Source organism: Phyllostomus hastatus, unplaced genomic scaffold (assembly GCF_019186645.2).
Source record: "Phyllostomus hastatus isolate PE091 unplaced genomic scaffold, TTU_PhHast_1.1 phas_contig_948, whole genome shotgun sequence".
Classification (NCBI taxonomy): Eukaryota; Metazoa; Chordata; class Mammalia; order Chiroptera; family Phyllostomidae; genus Phyllostomus; species Phyllostomus hastatus.
Window position 1 is genome coordinate 9,524,464 of NW_025333993.1, and position 27,573 is coordinate 9,552,036.

Genomic DNA, 27,573 nt, shown 5'->3' on the forward strand with positions numbered 1-27,573 from the left:
CTGGCCCCAGACCCTGCAGAGCCTGAGGATTTTAAGTTTGAACCTGGTCTTCAAGGTCATTATCAAGGCACATTGGCCCAGGTAGGGAAGAACATACTTGACGCACCCTTTTTGCATCACGAAGCTTGTCCAGGTTTGGCCGCGGGGTCTCTGAGACCCCTCTGCGCAGGCCTGCGAGTGTTGGGGGCGGAGGGCAGAGCCAAAGCATCGCTCCATGTGGAGCCGCCTTCTTCGACACGATCGGCACCATCGCCCATGTATCGGTCCATCCTTGCCACATTCCCCTGACAACAGGCCTTGGAGAGTTTTTCCACCGCATTTGAAAGCACCACTGGGCACATCTTCACTATTTATGATTTTTCCAGGGCAGCTGGAGTTTCTCCCCAGACGTCTTCCAGGAGAAAAGTTGCTCTCGTGCGTGAGCAGAGTGATGTGGGCCCGACCCGCTCAGCTGAACCCCCTGCCCAGCGGCCCGAGAGTCCCGTCTATGGGCCGCCCACGCTGCGCTGTCCCCGGGCCCCGCTGTCCAGGACTCGTGGCTCTGCGGGCCAAGGTCAGGGTCTCAGGAAGGAAGTCCAGCAGCTCCCAGCCGGGAGGCAACTCCCTGGGTTGGCAAATTCTTTGCAGGTTAGTAACACGCACTCTTGCTGGCTCATTGTCACAAGCAGGGACCATTGTCCTCTGTCTCCGTCAGGGAGGCCACGTCACGCTTGGACACGGGCCTCCGGGTGCCGCCCCTCCCTTCCTCGGACCGGGAGCAGGTCAGCCTGGCGTCCAGTCCTCGGGACCCGCGTCCCTCCCTCCCGCCCCGGCCTCTGCCAGGCTGGACTCGGTCTTTGAAACCAGAGGAAATGACAAGGCCCGTTTGTCTTCTCCCCAAAGGACCCCGTCCGCGGAGTCACGCACTGGAGCGGAGAAAGTGCCGGGGGCTGAAACGCGTCCCCGTCGGAAGTGACCAGCTTTCCTCTCTTTGTCCGCCCAGCCCCGCCGCCCAGGCCCACGGTCCCGCGGGCAGCTGGCCCCACGGCAGGAAGGCAGCAGTTCCACCCGAGATGAACCCCGGCAGGGCTTTCCGCCGGCTCCCCCGAGGGGTAGTGCAGCCAGGCTGAGTGGTCATCGTCAGACGGAGATCCGGAACCTTCCGAAGAAGCGCTCTGCTAGAAAGAACCGGTCGGGCCCTCGACAGACATCTGCTTCACCTGTGTTAATTGCATCTTACAGCGTCCACGGGGGGTCATGCACTGTGGGGGCCTGATTTCTGTTTCTCCGGCAGAATTTACCTGTAATTTGGTTATTTCCAAGACATAAAGACTCGCTGGGTGGAGCTCAGCCAGCTAAAATCTGCTGCAGGAGTCAGAGGCTCGGCTCGGGGGCGGGCCCCGCTGAGGACAGGCGGGGGCGGGCTGAGCCCCTGAGTCCCCTCTGCAGGCGGAGGCTGCCGCTCTGGCGCTCGTGCACCCAGGCACTCCAGGAGGACCGACCTCAGGCGCTGGAGCCTGGGGTCACGTGGGGCCGCCACCAGGAGGGTGAGCTGCGGAGGGAGCAGGTAGTCCTGGGCCCCGCCTCTCTGCCCGCACCCTGGGTCGGTGAGGCCCAGGGAGACCACCCTCCACTTCGTCACGGTGCGGGGCCCGTGTCTCTGCGGCAGATTCCACACACAGGCTGAGCACCGCCCGGCGGGGCAGCTGCCTGAGGCAGGCGCCGCTGGCCAGGGGTGCCGAGCACTTGAAACATGTCCCCTGTGGCGGAGGGGCCAGCCTCTGAGTCGTGTCACAGCTGACCCTGGAGCTGTGCGGGACCCGGGGCGCTGGCCCCTTGTGCTGTTGAAAATCCACCTGTAGCTTCCAACTCCCCAACAGCGTAGCAACCAACAGGCCCCTGCAGACCAGAAGCCTTCCTGGTGGGCACGGGCCCTGGAGCGACACATTTTGTGTGTTACTGCGTCACTCACTGTGTTTTCACCACAAAGTAACACCGAGAAGAGAAAACGGTATCAAGGAAATCAAAAGGGTCCTGGCCCAGTGGCCCTGTGGGTTGGACCACCGTCCCACAGACCAGAGGGTTGTGGGTCCAAACCCTGGTCAGGGCACCTGCCTGGGTTACAGGTTCAAACCCTGGTTGGGGGGCATGTAGGAGGCAACCCATCGATGTTTCTCTCTCTCTCTCAGCAATGAAGAAAGGTGTTCTTGGGTGAGGACTAAACAACAACAAAGAAAACCATAAGGAAGAGAAAGTGCAGCCGCAGCACTTGTGGAAAACTTTGCGAGTGGCCCCCGAAGAGCAAGCCCGTGTGGCTCCAGGGTCCGGGGCGGGGTGGGGGGTGGGGGGGCGTCGGCGCAGACGAACAGGCGTGGCCTGCTGGTCCCTGGACGTGCTTCCCTCCCAGAAGGGAGCAAAGCCCGGCATCTGCGGAGCCGCCGCAGCCCCGAAGGGGCTCCCGTCAGTGCACAGCAGGTCACCGTCACCGAGGTGCCGCCGTGGGCGAACCTCCCCCCACAAGGCTGGCCTCTTGGGCCGGGCTCCCGGGACCCACCGTGCGGAAGCAGCAGGGTGTCTGCCGCCCAGGCCTGCTCGGAGCCAGGCCGGGCCCTGGGCAGAGCCCGCGCTCCGTCCGCAGCCCCTCCTCCAACCCTGGTTGGAGCCCCGCCCCCTGCTCCCCCACCGAGCGGAGGCGGGGCAGGGGGCAGGGAGTCCTGGAGCGGAAGTCATGGCGATGGGCCTCGGGTCCTTTGGGAGGAGAGCAGGTCACGAGGCTGCAGCCCCCACGGGCGGGATTAGCGCCCTTACCAGAGAGACCCCCACCCCCCCAGCTCCCCCGCCTCCTGCCTCAGGGGGACGCAGCAGGACGATGGCCGTCTGCAGACACCGACGCCAGGCCTCGCCAGACGCTGCTGAACTTCCCAGCCCCTCGCGCTCAGACGTCCGGCCTCCGGAACTGGGGGGATTGACGGCCGGCCGCCCGGTGCACAGGAATTCGGTCACAGCGGGCCGTGAGCTCAGACAAACTGAATGCAGCCCACAAAACTGCGGTGCCCGCCCCCACCTACCGCCCAGTCCGGCCGCTGGGCCCGCTGCAGAGACTCCAGAGTCCGCCCCACACCTGGCCGCTCTGCTCCCCGCGCCGGAGCTGGGGGCTGACCCAGGAGCCCTTCTCCGTCTCCCTGGCCACTGGGTTCTGGGGCAGGCGCCTGGCATCTCCTGGCCGCCTCCCGGTTGGCGGCTCTGGCACCTCGCGCCCTGTGACCTGGGCCCAGGACCTGACCCACCAGCCTCCCGTCCTCATCCACACACACCCCTGTGTGCGGGTGGACATGCCCACGAGGACGATCGGGCCGGGAGAGCTGTCCGGCTGGGCACAGGACAGAGACCCAGCCGTCATCTTACCCTCTGAGCCCCCAGCTATAAGCCTCCTGTCCAGCAGGGGGCGGGGTGGGGGGACGCGGCTCTCCCACCAGGAGCCTCGGGGTCATCGCATCAACTCCTTTCGCTCCGGCGCCCTCTCGCACCCCCACCTCCCTCCAGGGGCAGGACCCCATTTCTGCAGCAACCTGAGGGTAGCTCCACCGGCCCCTGTGCACGGAACGGCTGCGGACCCCGGCCAACGACCACGTTTTCCTCTGGAAGCCCCACCGTTTTAACCTCCAAACTAGGAGCCGGCGGACTTTTCCTGTAAAGGGCAAGACAGCACGTATTTGAGGCCGAAAGAGGGATAGCATGCGCGTGTGAAAGTGAATTCAGAAGTCAAGGCTTATAAATAAAGTTTTATTGGAACGCAGTCAGTTCCCTTCATTCCTGATGCGCTGGGGCTGCCTTGGAGCCCCGGGCGGAGTGGAGTGGCCACGGCCCACGCAGAACCCTGAAATCCGTGTCTTCTTTCCATCCAAGAAGCATCTGGCCGCCCCGCGCCCACGGAGCAGCGTGGGGATGACCGCCCACCACGTGGCCGCGCGGCCGGGGCAGCGCGCCTGCGCCCCGGGCAGCTGCGGTTTCACCGGGCGGACGCGGGGGCGCCCTGCCTGCGCCTCGGCGGAACGGGGAGGCCGGCACCGTCTGCGGAGGCTGTGCGTGGAGGAACGGCCGAATTCGTGCAAGCCGGTGACAGCGACGCCCCGGAGCGCGAACCGAGAGCGCGCGGGTGCGCAGACGCCGCTGGGAGCGGACGCAGCGGACAGCGACGCCCGCCCGCAGCGTTTGTTTGGAAATGTGCTGTAAACACTTCGGAAGGCCCCCTCCTGGCTTCACCAGGTGTCGGTGGCGACAAAGGCTCCTTCACAGAAGGTACAGGTGAGGCCGAGCCGAGGGCGCCGGGGCGCTCCGGCGCTCGGAGGGGCGAGGCCAGCAGGCGCCTGGGGCGCTCAGCAGAAGGCCCCCACGTTCCTCGGCAGCGACGCGTCCAAGCCGCTGTTCATCCAGATTTCCTGCAGGATCTGCTCCCGCCGCTCAATCCTCTCCGCCAGCTCCGCAGCCTCGACGGACGAGCACGCAGGGCGCGGAGTCCTGCCGAACCCCGGCAGCTCCCCGGGGAAATCCGAGTCCGAGGAGTCCTCCTCCCCGTCTGCGTCCTCGCTGTCCTCCGCGGCCTCATCGCCGCCCGGCACCAGGCGCTCCCGCGCCAGCTGCAGCTCCCGCCAGTCCTTGGCGCAGGGCACCCTGAGGACCAAGGCGCACAGCGCGAGGGCCAGGCCGATGCAGACGCTGGACACGAACAGCAGGGCGGCTCTCTCGGGGTGGGCTGCGGGGGCGAGAGGACGGGTCAGTCAGCGGCTGGGAGGGGCCACGGTCCCCGCCAGAGGCCCGGGGACACCCCCACCTCACCCACCCCGCCCCCCGCTGGTTAAAAGAGCTGTGCAGCACGTGCGGTCAGCACGTGTGTGTGCGCGGTAGCACACAGAGCGGAGGGACTTGGAGGGCGGTCCCCCTGGCTCAGACTCAGGTCTGACCCTCCTCGCTGTGCGGCTTCCGGCAAGTCACGTGACCTCTCCGCGACACAGTTTCTTCCTCTGTGAACCGGGCTGGCCGCTCCCTCTTCCCACAGAGGGTCAGGAGGAAGGAATTCCTTCTCGAATAGCTACCACAACACCCAGTGACGCAGAGGAAATGTTCAGTAAGCTGTCAGCTGTTAGCAGCAGCAAACTACAATAAATTAACTTATATGTAAGTTTAAATGTGGACGTAAGTATCAACGTTAAGTAGATGTAAGCAGAGCTTCACTTCTTCCAGGTTAAACAGTAAATATAAATAAAAAAGTTCTGGGAGTTTCTTTTCCATCCAGCCGAGTGCACGGCAAATAGAAATAACGCTAATTTGTGCCGAGTACCCTAGTCTGAACCCTCACGTGGTCCGAGCCTTCCGTTAACCCCGTGCGGAGAGGACTGGAGCTCGCCCCGTTTCTTGGCTGTGTCCCCCCTGTGGTGTCAGCACCCCCACCTTGGGAAGCAGCGACACAGCACGCCCCGCCAACACCGGTCAGGAGCCGGCCGACGGTCCCTGGGAGGGGCTTCTGGAGCGTGTCCGGCATTGGGGGCCCCGCACTCTGTGCTGCCGCGACTCAGCCCGGTGGCTGCGGCCGTGAGTGGACACAAGTGCCCTGCGTTCTGATCACGCGTCAGGACGTGTCAGCCCGTGGCCGTGGTTGGCCTACAGGGACACACAGGCTGAAGCGGCAGCCCGGGCGGGAAGCTGCCTGGAGGTTGGTGGTCTCCGCAGGGGGAGCCAGGCCCGGACCTGTGAGCTGCCTGTGGCCGTGCCTTTGGGACCCCGATGTTTGCTCGGCTCAGCCCAGCTCAGCTGCGTGGACCCACCTCACTCCCCGCGGACGGCAAAGGCCCCCACACCCGACATCCAGGCTGCAGTCTGAGCGCCCGAGGGCCACCGACTTTCGTGCCTGGTCAAAGGTCCAGTGGCTGCGGCCTCACACGAAGGACCCACGTGGGACACGGCATCTTCCTGAAACTGGGAACCTCCCCACTCAGCTTCCGCACTCGTGGCTCAAGTCGCCGTGGCGCCCCTGACGCCGACGTCTCCCTTGTGGCCACACCTGGGGCCACACAGTCTGCTCGCCCTCCTGAGGCCGCCGGAGCCTCGGCCCCAGCGTGGCGCCCGCTGCGCCGTTCGTCACAGCAGATTGTGCCCTCGTGTGGGGCCTTCTGGAGATGCGGTCACACGGAGACACGCATCCTCTGTGAAAGGAGGAGGGGCCTGTCGTTTCTGGGAGCGGTGGCAGCGCGAGACTGGCGGGCGCTGGCACCCGGGGCACCGTTACCCAGCGACACGCAACACGGCACCAAGACCTGAGGCCCGGGGCGAGGGCCTGGCCACACCCGCGTCCGGCCTGGGTCTCCCCTCCTCCTCCTCTCCCGGCGGGGCGCCCCCACCAAGGTAACGACCCCCTGATTCCATGGCCATTGCCGCCCTGCCCACCTTTCAGTCTAGTTCATCGCGTCCCTGCGTGTCCCTAAACCCTTGCTGGTGGCGGTTGTCAGTTTTCACGTAACGTGGCATTGCCGTGTTCTCCTTCATCGTCCTGCCCAGGGGTCCCCAACCCCCTGGGCCACACACCGGTACCCGTCCGTGACCGGCTAGGACCCGGGTGCAAAGGGTTGGGGGCCGCTGGTCTTGACTGCGGTGGGGTTAATTCCCCCGCCCTGGCCGGGGCGTCTGGGCTGGCGCCGGGTTTCTGTCTCCCGGGCTCTGCGGCCGTGACCTGTGCCCTTTCTCGCAACGTGCCCCTGGTGCGCCTGAGCAGGTATCTCTCTCGGGAACCGGCCGGGAGGGCACTCGGATGAAGGTGTAAGGTGGTGAATTCTAGGACACATGGCCCCAGGGGCTTCCCAAGCGGCTGGTACCTGTGAGGGGCTGCCACCGCTCATCTTCCCCAGCACCTGGCCCACGCAGACGCGACCTTCCTTTCCAGTCACAGGGACACGACGGCATCTTGCTATGGTCTTGACCTGCGTCTCCCTGATCCCAAGTCCCCCCAACCCCGCTCCTCTCTTCAGATGGCCGTGTCCCCTCTCCTCAAAACACGGGCCGGCGCAGCGTGTCCGCTCTTTCCTCCGCTGGGTCGCGCTGCCTTTTCTCGCACGTGCAGAGACGGTCACGCTCCGCCTTGCCGACAGCAACGGTCCGCGAGCCTGACTGCTGTGACTGCCGGTCTCCCGGGGGGCGGCTGCCAGGGGCAGCTGCTGATTCGGGGATTTCTCTGAAAAGCTGGTGCGATGCCACCTGTCCTCCGCGCACCCCCCAGGCCCCCGCCTCCCGCTGCTCCCTGCTCTCTCCCTCCGCCTCCCTGCCCTGCACAGCGTGGGCAGCACGGGCAGCGCAGGCTCTTGAAAAGCTCAGCCGGCTCCCATCACCGTCCTGCGGCCTGGCCCCGCCCCCGTCCCAGGATCCACCCCCCTGCCCCCGGCTCTCCCTCCCTCCGCACTGGCCTCTCCCCACTCCCCACAGGGGCGGGAGTTCTTTGCGCCTCGGGGCTTCTGCACGCGCTGGTGCATCCGCCTGGGGTGTGCGGTCTGTGCCATCCACCCCAGCCTGGGCCGGGTCTCCCGGTCTCCCAGCGTCTTAGACGCTGAACCGCGGATGAATCGCGGATGAATCGCGGATGAATCGCGGATGAATCGCGGTTGAACCGCGGTTGAATCGCGGATGAATCTCGGGTGAACCGCGGGGCGTGTCCGTCCTTTCCGCCCATAGGATGCCAGCGTCAAGAGGGAGGGGCCGACCTGCCCTGTTCTTCGCCAGATCCCCTGGGCCCGGGGCCCAGCAGGGCCCACGAGGCGCCCTGGAGTGTCTGAAGGGGGGCCAGGGGCTCAAGCACTCAGGAACGGGGTGCCCTGTGGGTAGCACCCCATAATGTGAGTTGCCTGCCGTCCTCTCTCCCCCTTCTCCTGGGAGGTGAGTGTCTGGATTCCGCTGGGAGGGGAGCAGCGCACTCACGGGCCCCCAGGTGCCTCTTGGCTCAGGTGGACTTGGCTCAGGTGGGCGCACGGTGGAGCAGTCACCCTCCGCGCGTCCGCGCTGGGCCCCTGAGATCCGGCGACCCAGGGCCCTAGGGGGACCCTGGGCCAGCCCTTCGCAACGAGGCTTTCTGGTCACCTGCAGCGATGTGCCTGCCATCGCAGAGCCACCGGAAGTCGGAAGGGACAACGCAGGTGGGCAGGCCGAGCGCCTCCCGTGGTCCAAAGCCACCCAGTGGCCGGGACCGAGCTCAGGCCCGGCTCCCGCCACAGCGCCAGCCTTTACGCCAACGGCATGTGTTTAGAAGCCATGGGACCACTGCCGGCGGTTGTGACCCCTTTTCCGAGGCCACATCGCGGGGGAACAGGTGTTCGTCTCCTGTGGTTAAACAGCCTCCGCCCCGTGCTGTTGCCGGCGGCAGTGTTTCCGTCCAGCCTCGCCCGTCAGCCTCGGGAATCTCACGATGGTGGCCGTGGCCTTGAAGGCCCCTTGACCCTTGGACCCCTGGTCTGGAGCCAACAGAAACTCCAGCTCAAGTTTACTTGGGTCCGAATAAGCCAGTGAGAGGCCAGAGCGAGGGCCCCCTGCCCCCCCTCTTGCCCCCCCATGAGAGCCCAGACCCGGCCCGACAGCACTGCTGACGTGACAGCCGCTGCCCGTCCTGGACCCGGGATCAGGGACCGTGGGAACACGCTCCAGTCCACGCCTCGGTGACAGGGCGCTGCTGATTCCCATCGCCTCCCCGGGCAGGGGATCCCGTGACCGACTTTGGGAGGGGCCGTTGCACTTGGGTTTCAGCGTGGGTCTGCCTGACGCCCTGGGCTCCTGTCGGACAAAACAATGGTGCCCCGACCCCAGGCTGTCCCTCCGTGGCCCAGGGACCCCGAGTCCACAGCAGCTCTGCCAGGGGCGGGACACATGCAGACCCAAGCAATGGGGCGGCGACAGGAATCTGAAGGCCGAGAAGGGCATGTTGTGTGAGGTAAACACACAGCACGTGTCCGGAGAGCTCTGGCCAGAGGTGATGGGAGACGCCCTCCGAACAGGTCTGCGCGGGTGCCGTGCGCGGGGGCGGCAGGGAGCCAGCTCTAAAGCTGCCTGCGGAGAACCTGCACACACAGACTCGTGGGCAGAGAGACACACACACGGGCACACAGGGACACAGGGACACACACAGACACAGGGACACACAGACACAGGGACACACACAGACACAGGGACACACAGGGACACAGACACAGGGACACACACAGACAGGGACACACAGACACGGATACACAGGGACACACACAGACAGGGACATACACAGACACACGGACACAGACACAGGGACACAAAGACATGGGGACACACAGATGCAGGAACACAGACACAGGGACACAGACACAGGGACACATGAACACAGGGAGACACAGGGACACACACAGACACAGGGACACACACAGACACAGGGACACAAAGATACAGGAACACATAGACACAGGGAGACACAGGGACACACACAGACAGGGACACACAGACACAGGGACACACGGACACACGAGACATGAACACAGGGAGACACAGGGACACGGACACAGACAGGGACACATGGACACACACAGACACAGGAACACACAGGGACACAGCCCCATGGGGACACGGGGACACGGACGACAGAGACATACAGACACACCGCCCTTCCCACTCCTGTGTTCTCAGGTTCTTTCCCCGAGCCCTCTCGGTCCTGTGACCTCAACTCTAGAAGGAATGCGGGTTGGGGGGGGTCCACACGGAGGGAGGGGACTCCACACCCTCCCGAGAAGATGCCGCCTCCCGGATCATGAACCGGCCGAGAGAGAGAGAGAGAGAGAGACAGTCCTCGGGCCCCTGGACGCTCTCCTGGCTGTTCCACCAGCCTCCGCGTTTCAGCGTCTCGGGAGGAGTCCCCGGTGTTGCTGGCTTGTCTGCGTCCCCCGCGTGCACCTGGCCGCACCGGCACGTCAGAGCCACCTGCAGCCCGGCCCGGGGCAGCGTCCTCTCGGATTTGCTGCGTCTGCCGACTGCCGGGCTGGTTTTGCCACAACCTTCCTGGCTGACTGGGTGCCCAGCTGCTCCTGCAGGCAGGCTCCTCCCTCGGGGTTCCCAGGGGCATCCCCTCAACGGCGGCCTGGAGCCCCACTCTCCAGGGGCGACGCTGGATGTCCTGTGCTCACTGCCCAGTAAGGGGCCGGGCCACACCCAGAGCAGCTGCCCAGAGAGCGACATGCCCTGGGCTCTGGCCGATGTGCGTCCTGCAGTGACCTCCGTCACATGCCCGTGGAGCCGCCCCCTCCCCACGTGGCTCTCACTGACTGCCCCCCCCCCCACGGAGGCTCCCTCTAGTAGCCCGGCCGCAACGGTGCCGAGCGCAGGCCCCCGTGTCTGCGGAGCCCAGGACGCCGGCCGCCGTGTCAAACTCACGGTCGCTTCCCCTGAGCTGTCGGAGCGCCGCGGCCAAACAGCACCCCCCCGACGCCGGTGGCCCGACCTACCTCTGATGTAAGCGAAGGCCGCCAGAGAGCTGCTGACAATGGCCCCGTCGCTCCTCGGGACCCTCGCCTCGCTCGCGTCCACCTTCACACCTGCGGCGCGAACAGAGGCGAGACCGTCAGGGTCGGGCTCGGCGGTCCCCAGCGCATCTGCGGCAGCTAGACAAGACGGAGCAGGGGGCGTGTTCAGTGAGCGGCCCCCGCGCGTGCGGGACGGTGACAGGGGCTCGGACCTTCTCGGAGGGGCCGGTGGCGGCTCAGGGGCCGCCCACTCGCCCCCCTGCCGCGGGGAACACGTGGGTTTCCCGCCCCTCGGGCGACGGCGTTTGCCACGTGTAGCGACGTGTTACTCAGCCGCAGAGCCGCCGCCCGCTCTGCTGGGCACAGCGAGGGCCAGCCTCGCGTCACGGAGGCGGCTGTGCCGGGTGACTGCTGTGGGAAATGACAGTGACATGCAGGGCGGCTCCGTTTCAGGTGCCTGGTTAGACTCGGCGACAGTGTGGGAGCTGCCGACGGGGCAGCCGTGGGGCTCGGGGGACCCTGGGGGGCTCAGACAGGCCGAAACCCCCGGGGAAGGACGGCACAGGGCTGCGGCCGCTGCTGCGGGGGCCAGGGTGTTTGTGGGAGCAGAGCACACGGCACAGCGGGGTGGGGAGACTCGGGGTGCGGGGCAGAGCCGCGGGACTCCGAGGGCGGTGACGTCTGAGCCCTGAGTGCAGGCGAGACTCCCATGTGCTGGTGCCCCCCGAGTTCCCCACGTCAGGCACACTGTTCACATTTGGGCGGGACAGACGCCAAGTCGGCGATAAAAGTAGCACAGGCGGACACTCCCACCGCCCGAAGGCCACACCCTTCACAGGTGCTCTGCGGTTGCTCTCCTTCCTGGGAGGGCCGGGGCTCCACTCCGGCTTTGACCAGACGACCCACATCCCACCCGCCGTGGCCGAGTCCGGCGAGGCCCCGTGGGGACAGGCGGCACCCGGGTGCCCCACGGGCACCCTTCCCACGAGCTCACCGCGGAGCCCCCACCATCGACTCGATCTTTCTTCCAGGAAGTGGGAGGGGACTGATTCTGTGGAGCGTTGAAAAATCGAGACGCAGCGTCGGCCACCAGGGGCAGCCGCTCGCCACAGCGCCCTGGACCCCTGGCGCGAGCCCAGTGCACCGACCAGGCACGCTGTCCCCTCCTGTGGCGAGGGGCGCTGGCCGCGAGCCGCGAGCGTTACCCTGGCCGCCGTCTTCCTGCTTCACAGAAGGCTTCGGGTCGGCCACGGCCGGGTCGATCGCTGAGAGGATGTGCTTGGGAACTGGAAGCCGAAAGAGAAACGTTTCAAAGACGTTATTATTCATTCAGTCTACGCTTTCAATGCAGCGTGTACAGAGAAGGTAAAAAAATCAACTTGCAAGTCGGCGCGTGAACCTCTGTGCCTGTCAGAGGTCAGCGCGCACACGGCAGAGGCCCCTGCGGGACCCTCAGACCCCCCAGGCGGGGGGGGGGGTCTAGGCCTGTCCTGCAGTGTTTAAAACCACCACCTGGAGCGCAGGTGAACTAAATGTGGACTGTCCACCCACTGGAACGCAATGGACGCTGCAACACGGATGAGCCTGGAAGACACGGCTCAGAGACCCCGTATCGTCCGAGCCCGTTAACATGGAATAGTCGGACACGGTCACGTTTTGGAGCCAGGAAGCAGGTTTGAGGTTCCCTAGGATGGGGAGGGGGATGCGGGGGATGGTGGGGGGAGGCATGGGGACCGACCACGCATGGCCACGAGGAGCTTTTGGGGGTCATGGAAATGTTTTAAAATTGCAGCGTGGTGAGAGCCACACAGCTCTGGAAGTGGGTTAGAAATCAATAAATTGTTTTTGCTTTAAGTGGGTGGATTTAAGGTACATAAACTGTACATCAGTGATGCTGTTAGCTCTGCACGTGAATGTCCCTGAGATGCAGTGACGCAGGACGACTGTGACAGCACAGAGCCCCCCGCTGACCTCCCCCCAGGCCCCCTCCACCTTCACCCGCGGCTCTCGAACCCCCTGCCCGTCATCAGCCTGACGGGACCCCGAGGCCTCCTGCCGGAGCGGCCCTCCGAGGAAGATGAAAAGGGGGAACGGGAAGACGAGGAGGGCAGTGTGACAGAATTTTCTGGAAGGCAGGTGAAGATCCAGGCAAAGAGACCCTGAGAGCAGACCTCGTGGGTCTCAGGACCTGGTCCTGGGTATCGGGGGCCACCCCCACGGGTCTTCCTCCTCGCCGGCACCTCTGCTAGTCCCCTCCCCGCCCCACGGCTGCCTGCTCCCGGCCCACCCTCCCCACGATGCCTCAAACCCACGATGGTACACAGGGAGGCTGCCCACACCAGCCGCAGGCCGACACGGGGCCCGGGAGCCCCGACTTCCCCCGCAGGGACCCGCTGTCCCCAAAAACAGGGGTCTGCCGGCCCCCAGAGGCAGCCGCAGACTCACCTGGTGGTTTGTTTAGTGTCCGTCTGTCTCCCCGACCCGATAACCCCGAGCCGCCAGGACCGTGCCCTCTTTAAACTACTGCGTCCTTAGCTCCCCCCGAACCCCAACACGCAGGGCACGCCCCCGACGTGCTGAAGGAGCCAACGCAGACGTTCGAACGGGACCCCCCGGCGCCCAAGCCCACCTTCTCTTCACTGAGAAACCCCGCGCCCCGGGACCTGCCCCGGCCTCGCGCGGGGAGGCCCGGGACATGCACCCGGGCTGCGGGCTCGCGCCCTGCTCCTCTCCACGCTCGGCCTCGGGGCCCGAAGCACTGGAACCTGAGAGCAACCCCCCCCCACCCCCCCCTCGGGGAGCCTGAGCCGGGACGGCCGCCACGCTGCCCACGGCCGTCGTGCACGGAAGGGCCCAGAGCGGACGGACGGACAGGTGCTGCGGCCCGGAAACACGTCGGGGCGGTCTCTTCGCTGCACCGGACACACAGCGTGGACGTCGCCGCCGACGACGGCCCCAGCTCTGGATGGAAAAGGCTGGCGCGTGGCGGGACGCCACCACGCCCTCAAAAGGGGTGAAGTTCCGGCCGTGCCCAGTGGGGGCGCCAGTCGCGAAGAACCGCCCCTGGCGCGACGCGAGGGGGCGGGGCTTCCTCCTGCGACCCCGAACCCTAAGCCCAACACTTGATGCGCTTCGTAGCCGGTGAGCGGCACCGTCGGTGAGTCACACCTCAGTGAAACCGGGACGCAAAGTCTCGGGCGTCCCGCAGGGAAGGGGTTTCCCTGCGCACAGGTACCGGGTCCTCCCTGGGTCACAGTGCCTTCTGTCACCCTCCCCTTCCATGCTCCTTATGAAACAAAACAAAACAAAAAGTGCAATTGTCTGGATCACACACCGGAACGCCCTCGGAGAACAGTGAGCCGCTGGGCTCCGTGTGGGTAGTTTCATCAAACTGGACTCCAATGGGCCCCGCATTTCATGGTCTTATTTCAAGACACAGTGTCAAGTAACGTGTCGTTGGTGACGGCCAGCAGCGGCCCGGCTGGCCCAGCGCCGCGGCCACGCGGGGCAGGGGCTGCTGGCCGCGCGGACAGCTCGTCACCCAGAGCCTGAGCTGGGCTGGAGGGACGACCGCGCCCCTGAGACCTCCCGGGACGCGCCCGTGAATTCCGGAGCCTCCGCGGGCGCAGACGAGAGTCACCGTGCCCAGGGACACCCTGTGACCCTCTGGGGCTGCGTCCCCACCCTCCCCGCCTGCCGCCCCCTGTCGCTAGCAGGGCTCGGAAACCCATCCGGACCGAAGGCCGTAAACCACCGGGAAGGACGGGAAAGGGGGCTCTGGGCTGGGGGGCGGGGCGGTTGCCGGGGTCGAGGCGCCGGGCTGGCCGCGGGCGCGCGCTTACCGCAGGCGTAGGTGACGGCCAGGCGCTGCCGCACCCCCGGCAGGCAGGGGCTCCCGAAGTGCTGGTTGTTGACGAGGATCTTGCACCGCTGCCGGCCGTAGCACCGCTGGGACAGCACGTGCACCGCCGAGTGGGACAAGCAGTCTGAAAGGACACGGCCGCGGGGCTTTAGGGCACACGCGCCTCGGCCTGAACCCCGCAGGGAGCTGCATTCCAGAGGCTGTGGGGTCTGACCCCCGCCCCCCACCCCATGCCCGGTCTCTGTGACCAGTAAGAGCAGGACGGAGAGCAGTGGGCGCCGTCAGGTCAGGGCCACTCGGGCTCACAGTGGGCGTGGCAGGAGGGCTCCAGAGAGACCGTTTGTGAGGGTGTGCGTGTGTGTGCAACACCCCAGAGGACAAGCAGAACCCCAGGGCTGGCCGACGGGTGTGCCCCACCCCAGGCCTGAACGGGCAGGGGCAGTGGCCTCCAGAGCCCAGAGGGGGCGCACGGGGGTGGGGGTGGGGGCTGCAACTCTACAGCGTGCTGCGACCCCACGGTGTACTGCGTCGCGTCAGCGTGCACCGCCCGCGGGACCGCGCACGCCTGGAGGGCAAGGGCCGCGCACCCTTCCCTGCTGTTGGCCGGGGCGGGGTCTGGGGCAGCGCCCTTCCAGCTCACGGGACTGGCCCTCCTGCGTCCTGCGGGGACTGCCTTCCCTGTCCCTCTGGGGGGCTCCCGCCAGGCGCAGCGGAAGTTGGCTGTTCTTGTTGTTCGCTCCCAGCCTGAGTGGGCGTCTTGTGGCTGAACTTCCAGAGGACCCTCTGCCTGTGGCCAAGGGCGTGACCTCGGGCCCTCTTGCAGAGCCCCTGTCCTCTCCACCAGGAGCTGACCTGTGGGCTGGTGTGACTATGACACAAAGCGCCGTGTTTAGCGTGTCCCACGCCGGCACCCGGTGTGCCCTCATGGGCACTAGGCCCCCCCACATCAGACGGCCGGCGTCTGTGGGAGTGGACAGCTTGCAGCCTAGACGCAGTGCCGTCCTTGGACCTGGCCCCGGGCAGAACTGAGTGTTACCGCCCCGGCCCTGGACACGGTGGGCGAGGATCGAGGGGAGAATTGCCCAGGTGGCCGCAAGGGCTGTTCGCGCTGATGGGAAGAGGCTTCTTTCCCCCCGGATCGATTTTAAGACACTTTCCCAGTTTGGCTAGTTTGCGTTGCTTTGACATAAAGGAGCACAAAATGGACCTTTTTAAAGCTGAAATAAAACTCATGTCTATGTCTGGAGAGAAGACAGTTTTTGACTATGAGGGTCTCCAAGACAATTTTTTTTGGAAATGTAAAATTTTATAAATGTGATATAATGGACTATTCTTTTGTATAACTCAGTTTGCCCCAAGAGCCATGGGAGGTTTAACTAGGAATAAAGATACATTCTTTGAATGCTCCTCCAGTTCATTTTCATACTGCGTTTTGGGTGGTGATATTTTTGCTGCCTTCGGGAACCTCGGTATGGACTGGGGTCTTAGCTGAGCACAGTTATCCGCTGAAAAAACCCCTTCAGTCTCAAGAGAACTTACAACGGGAGGTCTGATTTCTGTATACGCTACCTGCGTTGGGACGAAGGAACAGTCTGAATTATAAAATTATTTGTGGAAGCCTGACATTTTAAAACATGACTATGATTGTTCTTTGTTTTACAAAATAAGTGCATGGTTGTAGTCGAAAACCTGAAAAGCACAGATAAGACAAAACTAGGAAGACAAAACTCCCAGGAAATCCCACCGTGGAGAAGAAACCGTTAACCGTCGAAGAGCAGCCTTCCGGTCACGTGTGCGTCCTCCCCCCTCGGTGGGGCCCACACGCGTGACTCCACACGCTGCTTTTCTCTGTTTGCCGACACCTTTGTGAACACGTTAACAGAAGCCTCACGTTAAAGCGCTGCATCGTTTTCCCTGCCGTGGAGGGACCAGCTGTATGTACAAGACCCGACTGGTAGATGCCCGAGCGATTTCTGTGCGCTCACTGTTACACACAGCTCCCTGTAGAACACCCTGAGAGCTGAGTGTTTGCATACACGCGTGACGCTTTCCATGAGAATTCCGGGCCGTTGATCATTTTGTGAAAGGGCACACAGTAGGGAGGTTCTGGACCCACAGTCCCGAACTGCCACCCAGAAATGTCCTACCCCCCTCCTTCCTTCCAGAGTCGCATCGACGCGCCAGAAGCAGTGTCTGTCCCGAGGGCGAGCGCCCGACCACGCTCCTCCAGGCGGATGGGGGATGAGACAGGAAACGGGTCAGATCCGGGGCCCTGCCGCCCGGTGGGGACTGTGGCCAGCGCAATCCTCGGGGGCACACAGGGCACCCTGGTGACCTTCGGTGTGGATGACGTTGTCCAGGTGACAGGGCGTTTTCAGGAAGAGGCGGAGGTCGCCGAGGTCGGACCGGGCCTCACTGGGCTCCGACCGTCCAGAGGACGCTGCTGAGCTCTGACCACTGGCAGGGTTTCCGTGCGGGGTCGCGCACAAGCAACGCCCCTGTTCCCACGACAAAATCCTTTACGACAAAATCATAAGCAGGTCACCCTGTAACAGGACCACATCACACTCACGCACACCCTAGGGCGTTTTAGGGGACAGGTTCGCGTTAGAACTATAAACCTCACACCTGTAGGACGGCCCTGCCGACCACACGCGCGCGCGCTCGCGGCCGTCTCCCTCCGCGGCCCGATTCCGTTCGCGCCCTCTCTCCCCGGCCAACCGCCTTCCACCCCGTGCGTGTGATGACAAGATGTTCAGCCACTTGATGTTTGGTTTTTTGGCTACCGTTTAGCACAGGAACTGAGGCTGATGGCTCTTCAGAACCTGTGTTTATTTAGATAATTAGGCTGCTGGCCGGGCTCCAGCAGCAGCTCTGGCAGCGGGAGGCCCTGGCACCCGGAGGTTGGACGGGAAAGTCCAGGCCTGCCCACACTTGGCCTTGGGGCGGCCTCCGCTCTGCCTCGGGGGCCCGAGGGGCAGCTTTCTCATCCTCTGGGCAGGGAAACGGCAGAACCCAGGAGTCTGGCCAGAAAACGAACGTGGCGGGAAAGGGCGCGGCCCGGCGGGTGCCCGGTCGGGGGCCCTTTCCGGAGCCCTGCATTCCCTCCCGGAGGTCACGCCAGGTCTGCGGGCAGGTTCTCGCCCTCCGGGGTCAGACGCTGCTTTGCCCTCCAGCCTCCGCCGGGGACGCACGGTGACCAGTCCCTCTCACGCCTTCCTCTGGGTTGCTCCTCCACCAGCGGGGCCCCCGTGCTCAGGGACCGGACTTGCTGGCCCTGCGGGAAGTGTCTCCGGGCCAGTGCCCTCACAGTGGGACACGAGGCCCCCCTTTGCCTGGGCCTGCACACCGTGCGAGGGCGCCTTTCGGAGACGGGGCCCAGCTGGCCGGGCCACGGGTCTCGTGCATCTTCCCTGTCCTCCTGTCACAGCCGTGGGGTCCGCCGTTGAGCGTGTCCGCCGGGCTGCGGGACAGGCACCGTGGGTGTTCACCTCCCCTCCGTTCGGTGGCAGGTCGAAGGCGCCCGCAGCTCGGCCCCGAGCCGGGCCTGCCGGTGGCCGCGCTCCACCTGGGCCCTCACGAAGTCTGCGTCTGCGTGTGGTTGTGTGCTCACCTCCTCGTCTGATGAGGACCCAGTCCCCCCGGGGTCCGCAGTGCCCACGGGACGTCGGTCTCACTGAGCCTCCTCTCTCAAGACTCTCTTCCAGTGCAGTCGCCTTCTGAGGCCTGGGGGCGAGGACTTGGCCACGCGACTTTCAGAGGGACACGGTCCAGCCCACGACAGCCTACAGGTTGGCCACAAGTGGTCTCCCCTCCTGAATTCACATGGGGTCGCCTCCCCCCGCGGTGAGTCAGAGCTGGTCGGTGACCCGCACGGGGTGGCGGAGGTGACGGCCTGTGGCTTCCACTTGTTCTTGGGCGTCGCTTGTTTTGGGAGGAGCCAGTGGCCAGGCCCGGAGGACCCTCAGGAGACCCCCCATGGGGAGAACCGAGGCCTGGCCCGCAGCGCCCCGCCCACCACACAGTGGGCCTCGTGCCTTCAGCTGACCCCGGCCCGGCCAGCATGGTAACAGTCAGGGAAATCACAGTCTTTTACGGACGACTGGAACCGCTTGTCCTCGGCTTAGGGGCTGCTTGGCTGTGCATCCTCACCCCGAGGCCCAGCCGCCCCTGCCCCGCACACTCCCAGGAGCCACCGGGGCTCTGAGGCCCACGGGCCGCACCAGCCTGCAGCATCCACGCAGAAGAGAGGACCCATGACCTCTGCGAGTCCCGGTTGACTCCCGACCACGAGGCCCTGGGGCAATCATCCTGCAAGGTCACGCTTCTGGGCCCAGACCTGATGGCCGGTCCCCTTCCTCCAGGCCAGGGAGCAGCTGCAGCAGCCACAGAGATTGCAGACGGCAGCCTGGGGCCCGGATGGGGCCTGCGGGCGTGTTTGGTTTGGCTCGCCCGTGTTTACGAAGCTGGGAACATCTCGCACCGGAAGACAGCAAACGCGGGTTCCCAGCACCTCCTGAGGGGCCGGGCGCCACGACGGCTCCAGGCCCACATTCCAGGCAGCAGCCACCCGCCGCGGGAGCCCGGGTGGCGCCCCGCTCGGGAGGGGCTGATCCACTCACGCGTCCCCACGCTCTCTCCCGAGCTGCTGGGAGGTCGCGGGTCAGAGACGGACACCTCGCTGCAGGGCCCGCCGTCACCTGGGAGCTGAGCCACGTGCACAGAGGTGGCACCGCCCACGTGGTGAAGGCGACCGAGCGGGGCAGCGCGAGGGGCCGGGGGATGCAGGTGCCGAGCCGGCGGGGGGACCCCGAAGCCGCCCTGAGGCCATGTCTGGGTTGGTGCCCAAGCGAGGGGACGGAGGCGTGGCGCCGGCCGTGCACAGCCGTGTGGAGAGAGCGTTCCGGGCCCGAAGGAGAGCTCGTGCGGAGGCCCTGGGGTGCGCGTGAGGGCGGACCGCTCCGGGGGAGCGAGGAAGGAGGGGGCGGCCAGGCCGCAGCTGGGAGGGGTGGTTGGTTTGCATCCCAGAGGGCAAAGCGGAGGACCTTCAGCAGGGGTTCACTCGACCAGATTTAATTTAAATAAAATCCCCGGCTGGTAAGCGAAGCCCTCACCGAGGGAGGGGAGGGAACCGGGAGAGGGAAGATCTGAGACAGGCCAGGAGGCGGCCCGGGGGGTCCCGGCGAGAGAGTCCTGAGTCCCGAGCGGGCTGGGAGCAAAGGGGCAGAGCCCAGCGGCCTTGCACAGGCGAGGACGGGCAGCCGGCGGGAGACGGGGGTGGAGCAAAGAGTGTGCTTTCTAAGGTGGGAGACACTGACATGTGTCCACGTGGGAGGAACCAGCTGGTGGCCTCGTGGGGCGAACGGGCCAGCCGCAGCTTCCGATCTTCATGCACCGTTGCCTGGGCCATGGAGTGAACCGTTAATGTACCAGCGCAGGCAGCCAATGGTTTGCATTTTCGAGCACGCGCCCTGTTTGGCCCTTCAGCTCACCCGCAGGTGAGACCAGGGGGTGCTTCCAGGTCGAGTAAACGGGGTGAGGTGATGGCACCCTCAAGGCCCTGCCACGCTCCCTCTGAGCCTCTCCGCCTGCCCTGCAGCCCGGGCCTGGCCTGGCCTGGGACACCGGCTCACGACTGCGGTGAAATGCTCATCCCAGACCTCCCCGTACTCCAGCGTGAGGGGTCCGGAGCACTTGACCGTGAAGGGCGGGGGCGGGGGCGGGGCCGGGAGGGAAGAAGCAGGAGCAGGTGTTTTTCCTGAGGCTCTGCCAGGGCTCGGGCGGCACCAACCCAGCCGCTGAGTCGTCAGCCGCGGTGTCTGCTGGCGCAGTCTCTGGCTGACTGCTCGTCCTTCTGAACCGAACCCCGCCGGGCCCCGCAGGTGACCGAATCCCTCCGCAGGTGACCGAATCCCGCCGCTCGGAGGAAGAGCCGAAGCACACGTTCCCGGTGGGCACCCGCCCACGTCGGAGTCAGCGGGCCCGAGAAACCGCGTGCCTCGCTCCGATGTTAGGGGACAGAGCTCCTTTTTGCAGGGAGAGGGGAGAGCACCAAGGGCGCTCAACCCAGCCGGGGAGACCAGATGCTGGGGGCGTCCCTGCAGGGTGTTCAGGAGGTCCGTGAGCAGATGCGCCTCTGGCACACCTGGGTGCGGGCAGACTCCCGTCGTCCCCCAGCCTAACGAGGCAGCGGGAACAAGGGAGGGGCTGCAGACGCTCTGAGCACACGGGTCACAGGGAGAAGGGACTTCGCGACGCGCACGCCACTCGCCGGGGCCTGGGTGGCACCGCAGACCGACAGGAGCCTCTGGTCCCCGCCTGGCCGCCGCGCCTGCTGAGACGGAGCCCTGTCCCCGGTCAAAGCAGAGCGGCTGCGTGCCCACTGGGGCCTGCCTCTGTGTGCGGTCTGCCCCCAGAAGACCCTCCGTGACCGGACAGAAGGCCTTGCCTCTCCGAACACGGGCTGAGGGTCTCACACACACACACACACGCCTTCTGACCTGCTTTCCTGCTCCCTCCTGGGTCTCCCTCGCGGGCGGGCGTCTGCCTGACTGGGGAGGTCACTTTGTGTCCTTTTTCCAGACCCAAGGCAGTACCCCACTGGGAATTTCTTTTTCAAATTGTTTCACGTCACTTGTGGTCCACGAGTAAACTGTAGCGATTTACTACTGAGGAGGCTCATTTGAGACTTTGGGGGACGAAGTGCCGGCCTTGGGCTGCTCCCCCAGAGGGCCTCTCCTCCCCGGTGAGAGGCAGGGGGCGATCAGCTGTTTCGGCGCCAGGGGGCGTGCGGGCGACGGTTCACTGCATGTGCCGATTCACTGGGGCTGTCGCGCCCAGTCGACTGCTCAAACACCAGCCCCGATGTGGCCGAGAGGGTATTTTTCAGACACCATAACATTTAAACAGTAGACTGCGAGTGGAGCAGATTTCCCTCCGCCGCATGGGTGGGCCTCGACCAATCAGTTGAAGGCCTTCATCGCAAAGACTGAGGTTTTCCGAGAAAGGGGTTTTCTCGAGGCTGCACACGGAAATTCTGCCTGGGGCTTCCAGCCTGCTGCGCTGCCGAGTTCGGACTCAGACTGAACACCAGCTCTTACCTGGGTCCCCAGCCCGCCAGCCCACCCCGCAGCCCTCAGACCGGCAGCCCCACTATCCCCCGAGCCAGTTCCGTGAGGCCAGTCTCTCCGTCCACGTCTCCTGCTGGTGGTCTCCCCGGAGACCCTAATTAATAACAACACGTAGGGCGTCTGTGGTGGGTGGAGCTTTCGCCTCCTGGCTCTAAGCCGCAGACGGCTAAGGAGGAGGACCCTCGGACTTCTCCCTCACCCCGAACCCAGCCTCGGGGCCCTCCCGGACACTGCGCTCCACCTGCACACCTGCCCCAGGTGTCCATCTGCAGGTTCTCCTCAGTGGCCCACCACCACTCCGAGAACCTGCGCCTCTCCGCAGCCGTCCCCCGACTCCCTTCCCCGTGCGCTGTCCCCCTGAGCGCCTATGTGCCCCTGAAACACGACAGATCAGCCGTGCAATATCTCTTCTCTCACTGCCTCCTCGTCCGCTGCTGGGAGGTCAGCTCCCCGTGGACTCTGCGGTCACCACGTCCACCCCGCGCCCAGAACGGGGCCTTGCGTTCAGTGGGCGTTGGACAGCTGCTCGGTGTGGAATGACTGGGCGAGGGACGGATGCAGGCGTGCGGGGTGGCAGGCGGCCCTCCGGGGAGGCAGGTCCTCCTTCCCCGTGACTTCCCCCTAACCCGGCACAGGCCCCGGCAAGGGTCCCCTCCGGGGAGCCAGCCCCCGCAGACAGACAGCCAGCCACGAGAAGACACCTACCGAAGGGGGGCAGCCGCGGAGCGCCCGAGGCACACACGTCCCAGTCCCGGGCCCTGCGGCCGTAGGTGGCGGCGTAGATGTTGAGGAACTTGGACTCGTGGCAGTGCAGCTTCAGCTCCTGGTCCTCACACACGGTTTTGTTTTTCAGCTCATCTGGAGTGGAGACAAAATCGGGGGCACCATCAGCTTTCCTCGGACGGACGGGCGCGCGCCGCACGGGCCACTGGGGGCGCTCCCTTGGCCCCGGCGCACTGCAGGGCAAAGCGGCACGAGTCGCACCTGAGGCCCGTGGACGGGCCGTGCAAGCAGTCCGGTGTGCCGGGACCAGCCCTTTTAAACCGTAAAGGAGAGCTCGGAGAACATGGGCGGGCATCACACAAGGTAAGGATGAGCACAGCTTTAATAATCTCACCGTTTTTTCCCAGTTGTGTGAATATTTTATTGGGCCGAAGTGTAGAATGTTTTCTTGACTCTGGGTTGCAAGCAAACCGATTTGAAAGCCGCCGCCCCCCCCACACCCCAAAGCACGAGCGGCCAACAGTGGCAGGTGGGACCTTTGTGTCCGGGAACTGATGAAGCTTAAGCCCCCAACTGAAAACATGAAGGAAAATAGTCTCCACACACCAGCTCCACCTCTCTACAACGTGTGAATTTCCTGGCCTTTCTCCCCAAAACAGAGAGGGAGCAGTGAGGCCGAACTTCTGGGTAACTGTGGGCCTGGGGTTACCGTCGGCCCTGGGGCCTGGGCCTTGCTCTCTAACGGGGACGCCGGGAACCTCAGACATAACGGGGACGCCGGTAACAACCTCAGACCCATGGGGGTGCGGGGCAGAGAGCAGGCCGCCGGTGCTCAGGGCCCCTCCTCGCTGGCCTTTGCCGGGGCCCCAGGAGCCAGCGGAGGTGACTGAGCAAACGCGGAGAAGGCCCCCCCACCCGGGACTGGGATCGTCCCGGAACAGGTTAAACTCAGAGCCAAGAAAAGCTTTGTTTTCTTTTTCTAAATAAGAAGAACGCTGCGCCTGACCCTGCCTGGGAGGGCTGAGCTGGGTGAGTCACGTCCGCCGCGGCAGGAGCTCCGCAGAGCTCTCCGTGAGACCCGGGCCATCCCAGCCACTCCGACAGGAGGCCTGACCTCAGAGGCCGGGGCGGAACGAGGTGGACAGGCGACAGAGCACGCGCGCCCGCCCGCCCCGCTAGGAGAGCACCCAAAAATGTTAAGAATGCCCCGGGGCAGAGCCGCCAAGGACGAGGGCGGGAGAAGGCGGCAGGGAACCGACTCTTATCTCAGCACGCTGGAAACTTTTTCACAGGGCTGCTTGCTTGCTTTTTCTTCCTTTCTTCCTCCGTCCTCTTTCAGAAGTTTCTAAATTACAAGAGTTTCCTTTTTCCAAGGCCTGTCGTGAAAGGCACCGATCAGCCCCCATCTCGGTGCTGCGTTAAAAAGCCGGTTCAGTAAAGGTGGCCGGACGCCAGCCACGCCCACACGCGGAGCCTCCCGCGATTGGCCCCCAGATTACGGGCCAGGCCTCTCCTGGAACCGAGGGGCTGCAAGTGTCACGTTACGGGCTGAGGGTTGCTGTCGTGTGTTCCGTGGAGTGACTTGGTTCCTTGGGAATGTGCAATTCACTGTCGCCGGAGAGTGACGTTTCTGGGGTCTGAAACGATCGGTCCCCGAAAGACCTGATGCTTTTCTTAGGGAACCGGAACTTGTTTCAGAGCCGGGTTCGAGCGCTCAGTGGCCCCTGGTTAGAAAGGGGGCGGGCAGCCTTCCAGACGTGGGCCACGTGGGTTTAGACGGGAGAGCAACTGGGGCCTGCAGGAGGCGGAGCCACGACTCTGCTTAGAGGACAACAGCGACCAATCCCCCCCACCCTGATTCCACCAATCAGAGGGCAGGGTCGTGACCCCTCCTGCAATGACGCACAGCAGCATGCAGGACCTGCCGTGGGGGGAAATTCGTTATCGCGGGCCTCATTCACAACCGCCGAGGGAGCCTCTGCGAGTCCGGGGCCCTCCTCAAGTCCACCCGGGCCAGCCCCCCGCCCCCGCACACGGCAGGTGCTCAGCGAGGGCCTGCAGACCGACACCAGCAGGCAGCTCGGACCGCACACCACGGCAGCCGGGCCCTGGCCCCCAGCACTTACTGGCCCCGCTCTCTGCCCGTCTCACAGGGGCCTTTTCGCCTCTAGAGGCGGGGGCCTGCCACCGCTGATCAAGAAAAGGTCCCCGCATACAGAACCTGCGAGACAGTGTCACCGCTGATGGTCAGACTCCCACCCCCAGGTCCTCCAGCTCCTAACAGGGGGAGCGGGGGCGGCTTCCAGTGGGACCCTTTAGAACCAGGGAAGGAGAGAGGGAGAGCAAGAGAAGGGGAATCTACCCGCAGCGCAGCGTCATCCTGGCCGAGGCCACGTGGTCAAGGGCGTGGCCGGGGCATGGCTGGTTTTGAGACTCAGCAGCGGAGGAAGGTGTTGGAGAACAGGGAAGGCTGGAAGGGGTTTTCCTGTGTCTCCTCAGGGGGTGCAGAGCGGATGGGACCCCCTGGGAGGGTGAGGCTGCTGGGGGGTGTTTGCGGCCCTGTGTACGTGAAAGCATGTGTGTGTGTGTGTGTGTGAGCGTGTGTGCTCACAATGGGAGGCATGGGTGCGAGTGTCTACCTGTGTGCACCGAGTGTGCAAACGCATGAGTGTGTGTGTGAACGCACGCTATGGAGACTGAGCCACGGGAGCCTGGGGACCCCCCTGAGGTGTCCCAGCCCCGCAGGGAGAGGGTCGGGCAGGAGCCCGGACACTGGCCCAGGGGAGGCCGGGCCGTCTCTGCAGACGCGCACTGCAGAGCCGGGGACGGTGTCGCACTTCCGCTGCCCAGCGCCTCCCCCGCGCCCGCGGCCGCTGTGTCCCGGGAGACGCTGGGCTCCGGGGGCGGAAACCAGCAGAGAACAAAAGGCAGAAAGCGAGAGGACCGTGCGTGGGTGGCCGTGCAGGGCCGGCCGGCGATCACCGCTCTCGTTCTGGGTAGAGCCGTCACCTCCCCAGCTGCTGCTCCCTGGGGCCTCTCCTGGGCCGCCCCTCCCCCGGGGGAGGGGCCTGCTCGCTGACAAGCAGCTGGAGGAGCTGCCCCGAAAACCCACTTGCGTCAGAAACGGCGACAGGCAGTGGGGAAAAGTGCAGGAATCAGAGAAGGTCTGCAGCCACACCTCCCCATAGGGACCGACCCGTGTCAGCAGCCCTGCTGCGTGTGTGTGTGTGGGGGGGGGGGAGCGCCAGCCCCCCGAGTCTGGGACCCAAGCGCGGGCGGTGGTGGGGTCCCTGGGCTTGCTCCACGGCGAGGTTTCCTCACGAGGGCACTGGCCCCAAATCCTGCCCCGAGGACCGTCCGCCTCAGGAGGGCTGAGTTTGACACACGGAAGGAGGGTGTGTGCAGTTCAGACACCTGCACACATGAATGCACATGGATGCCTGTGTGTGTGTAAACACACACCCACTCACACACACACCAATCCACGCAAACCGAGCGGCCGGCAAGGGTGGGGCCCGCCTTCCTGTGCACAAGTGTTTCAGAGTGGGACCCACGCCGACCTGACCGGCAGAGAGTTCCCCCCGGGGTGTGCACCACAGCGCGGCCCGCATCCCAGACACACCGTCCCCTCGGCGGCTACTTACTAGGTTGGCATTTAAAGGAGACCAGGAGGTATTTACTGCTTCCTGGACAAAGGTCAGGTCCAAAAACTCGGCTATTGACCAGGAGGTGACAGGCCCGCTGGTTCTGGCACTCGTCCAGCACCTTCTGGAAGGGGGGCAGAGAAGGGACAGGCTGGTGAGGCGCACCGGTGGCCGCGGGACCCCCCCCCCCCCCCCCCACCCCCACCCCGGGCCGCGTGCCACGCCAGACTGTCGCATCCCGGGGGCCGCGGCTCGCGGTTCCAGCCAACACGCCGAACTTGGGAGGCTCTGGGAGACGCGAGTGAGACCGGAGCGTGCCCTGAAGGGACTGGGCGGTCCCCTCCGGGAGGGGTCCCTTCTGAGAGCCCTGAGGGGCCAGGAGCCCCACTCACAGCTCCTCATCCTTAGAGACAAGGACAGAGAGCTCGACCCCGTGGGAGCCTGAGACACAAACCCAAACCTGGGCCAACAGCTAAGGATGCGGATCCCCCCCACCCCCGCCCCGCCAGCCTCGAGGGCCCGGAGCCTGGGGGACTCGGGTGCTCGGCTGAGCCTGTGGCTGAGCCCCTTCCTCCAGCTCTCTCTCCTGGTTTCTCCAGGCAGCTCACTCCCGTGAGGGCCCGCTCGGTGGACCCTGCGCCAGGCCCCGCAATGCCTAGCCCCTCACTGCCAGTCTCCCCCTTCCTGGCCCCAGGCCCCGCCCATGACCAAAGGGCACCCAGGTCAGTCCCCGAGAGCCCACCTATCGCTGTCGGGCTGCGTGGGCCACAGGTTCACGAGCACCGCGTCCTCATGGCAGCTCCGTGCAGGAGGTGGCCCCAGGTGTGTCTGGAACCAGGCAGAACGCCCGCGCGTCCCCGAGGGCCCACAGACGGCAGTGCCCATCACCGTGGCCCAGGGCCCCTGGGAAACCGCTCCTCGCCCAGCGCAGGGCCGAAGGCAGGGCCCTCTTGCAGCCGAGTCCCAGCTGGCAGAGGCAGAGCGACTTCCCGTGGGCACCCGGTCCCCGCTGGGTCAGCTCAGGGGCTTGGGTGTGGACGCTGGCCCGGGCTCTCACTGTGTTAGCCCGCCTCCCTCTGCGGGAGCAGCGTGCCCCCCGGCTCCCACGTGCAGTTGGGGGTGAGAAGCCGAGGGTCTCTGGACGAGGGGCAGGGCGTGGGGAGTGTGTCCAGCAGATGCACCCCTAACGACACCAGAAGTGTGTGCGCACACGCTCGCCTGGCCCGCTTCAGAGCGTCCATGCCGCCCTCGGGCTGGGGGTGGGGCGGGGCGCGCCTTGGGGCTCAGGGAGCCAGGGTCCCTCCTTCGACGAACCAGGCTCGCTCCCTGCCCTGTTGGCTTGGGCCACGGTCCCTTGTATGCACCCACAGGGCGGGGGGCGGGGGGGCTGCAGACAGCCAGGGTGGCAGGGCTGCGGGGCAGGGCTGCGGGGCAGGGAAGGGGCGAGCCGAGAGGGTGGGCTGGGGCAGGTGGGGCACGCAGGGGAGGGGCTGCTCCCCTGCGGAGCGACGTGGAAACCACGTCCAGGGGACTCCCGCAAACGCCTCGTTTTGGCGGCTCAGTGGGTGTCTGTGGCCATCGCATGGCTGCACCGACACCGCGGAATGGTGCTCAGAACGGAGCAGTGGACAAAGGGAGGAACTGGAACGCCCTCACGGTGCCGTGGTGTGTGCGCCCCTCCCCCCGGGCCTTGGGCAGAGCTAGCGGAGGACAGCCACCGCCAC

General features: G+C 65.3%; 1 protein-coding gene across 6 annotated transcripts in view; it reads right to left on the reverse strand.

Moving 5' to 3' along the window:
• Positions 1-3,741: 3,741 nt before the first annotated feature.
• Positions 3,742-27,573, reverse strand: part of EVA1C (eva-1 homolog C) — a 46,610-nt gene continuing 22,778 nt past the window's right edge. The window contains exons 3-8 of one of the 6 annotated variants that reach the window (XM_045852679.1): positions 25,850-25,970; positions 22,188-22,340; positions 14,333-14,476; positions 11,696-11,776; positions 10,473-10,628; positions 3,742-4,732 (exon numbers count right to left, since the gene is read on the reverse strand). In XM_045852679.1, the coding sequence (XP_045708635.1) occupies positions 4,356-4,732; positions 10,473-10,628; positions 11,696-11,776; positions 14,333-14,476; positions 22,188-22,340; positions 25,850-25,970 (1,032 nt within the window). In that variant the 3' untranslated portion in view covers positions 3,742-4,355. Of the gene's footprint in view, positions 4,733-10,472; positions 10,629-11,695; positions 11,777-14,332; positions 14,477-22,187; positions 22,341-25,849; positions 25,974-27,573 lie in introns of all 6 variants that reach the window. The other 5 variants (XM_045852678.1, XM_045852680.1, XM_045852681.1 and 2 more) reach the window with 5 other exon arrangements.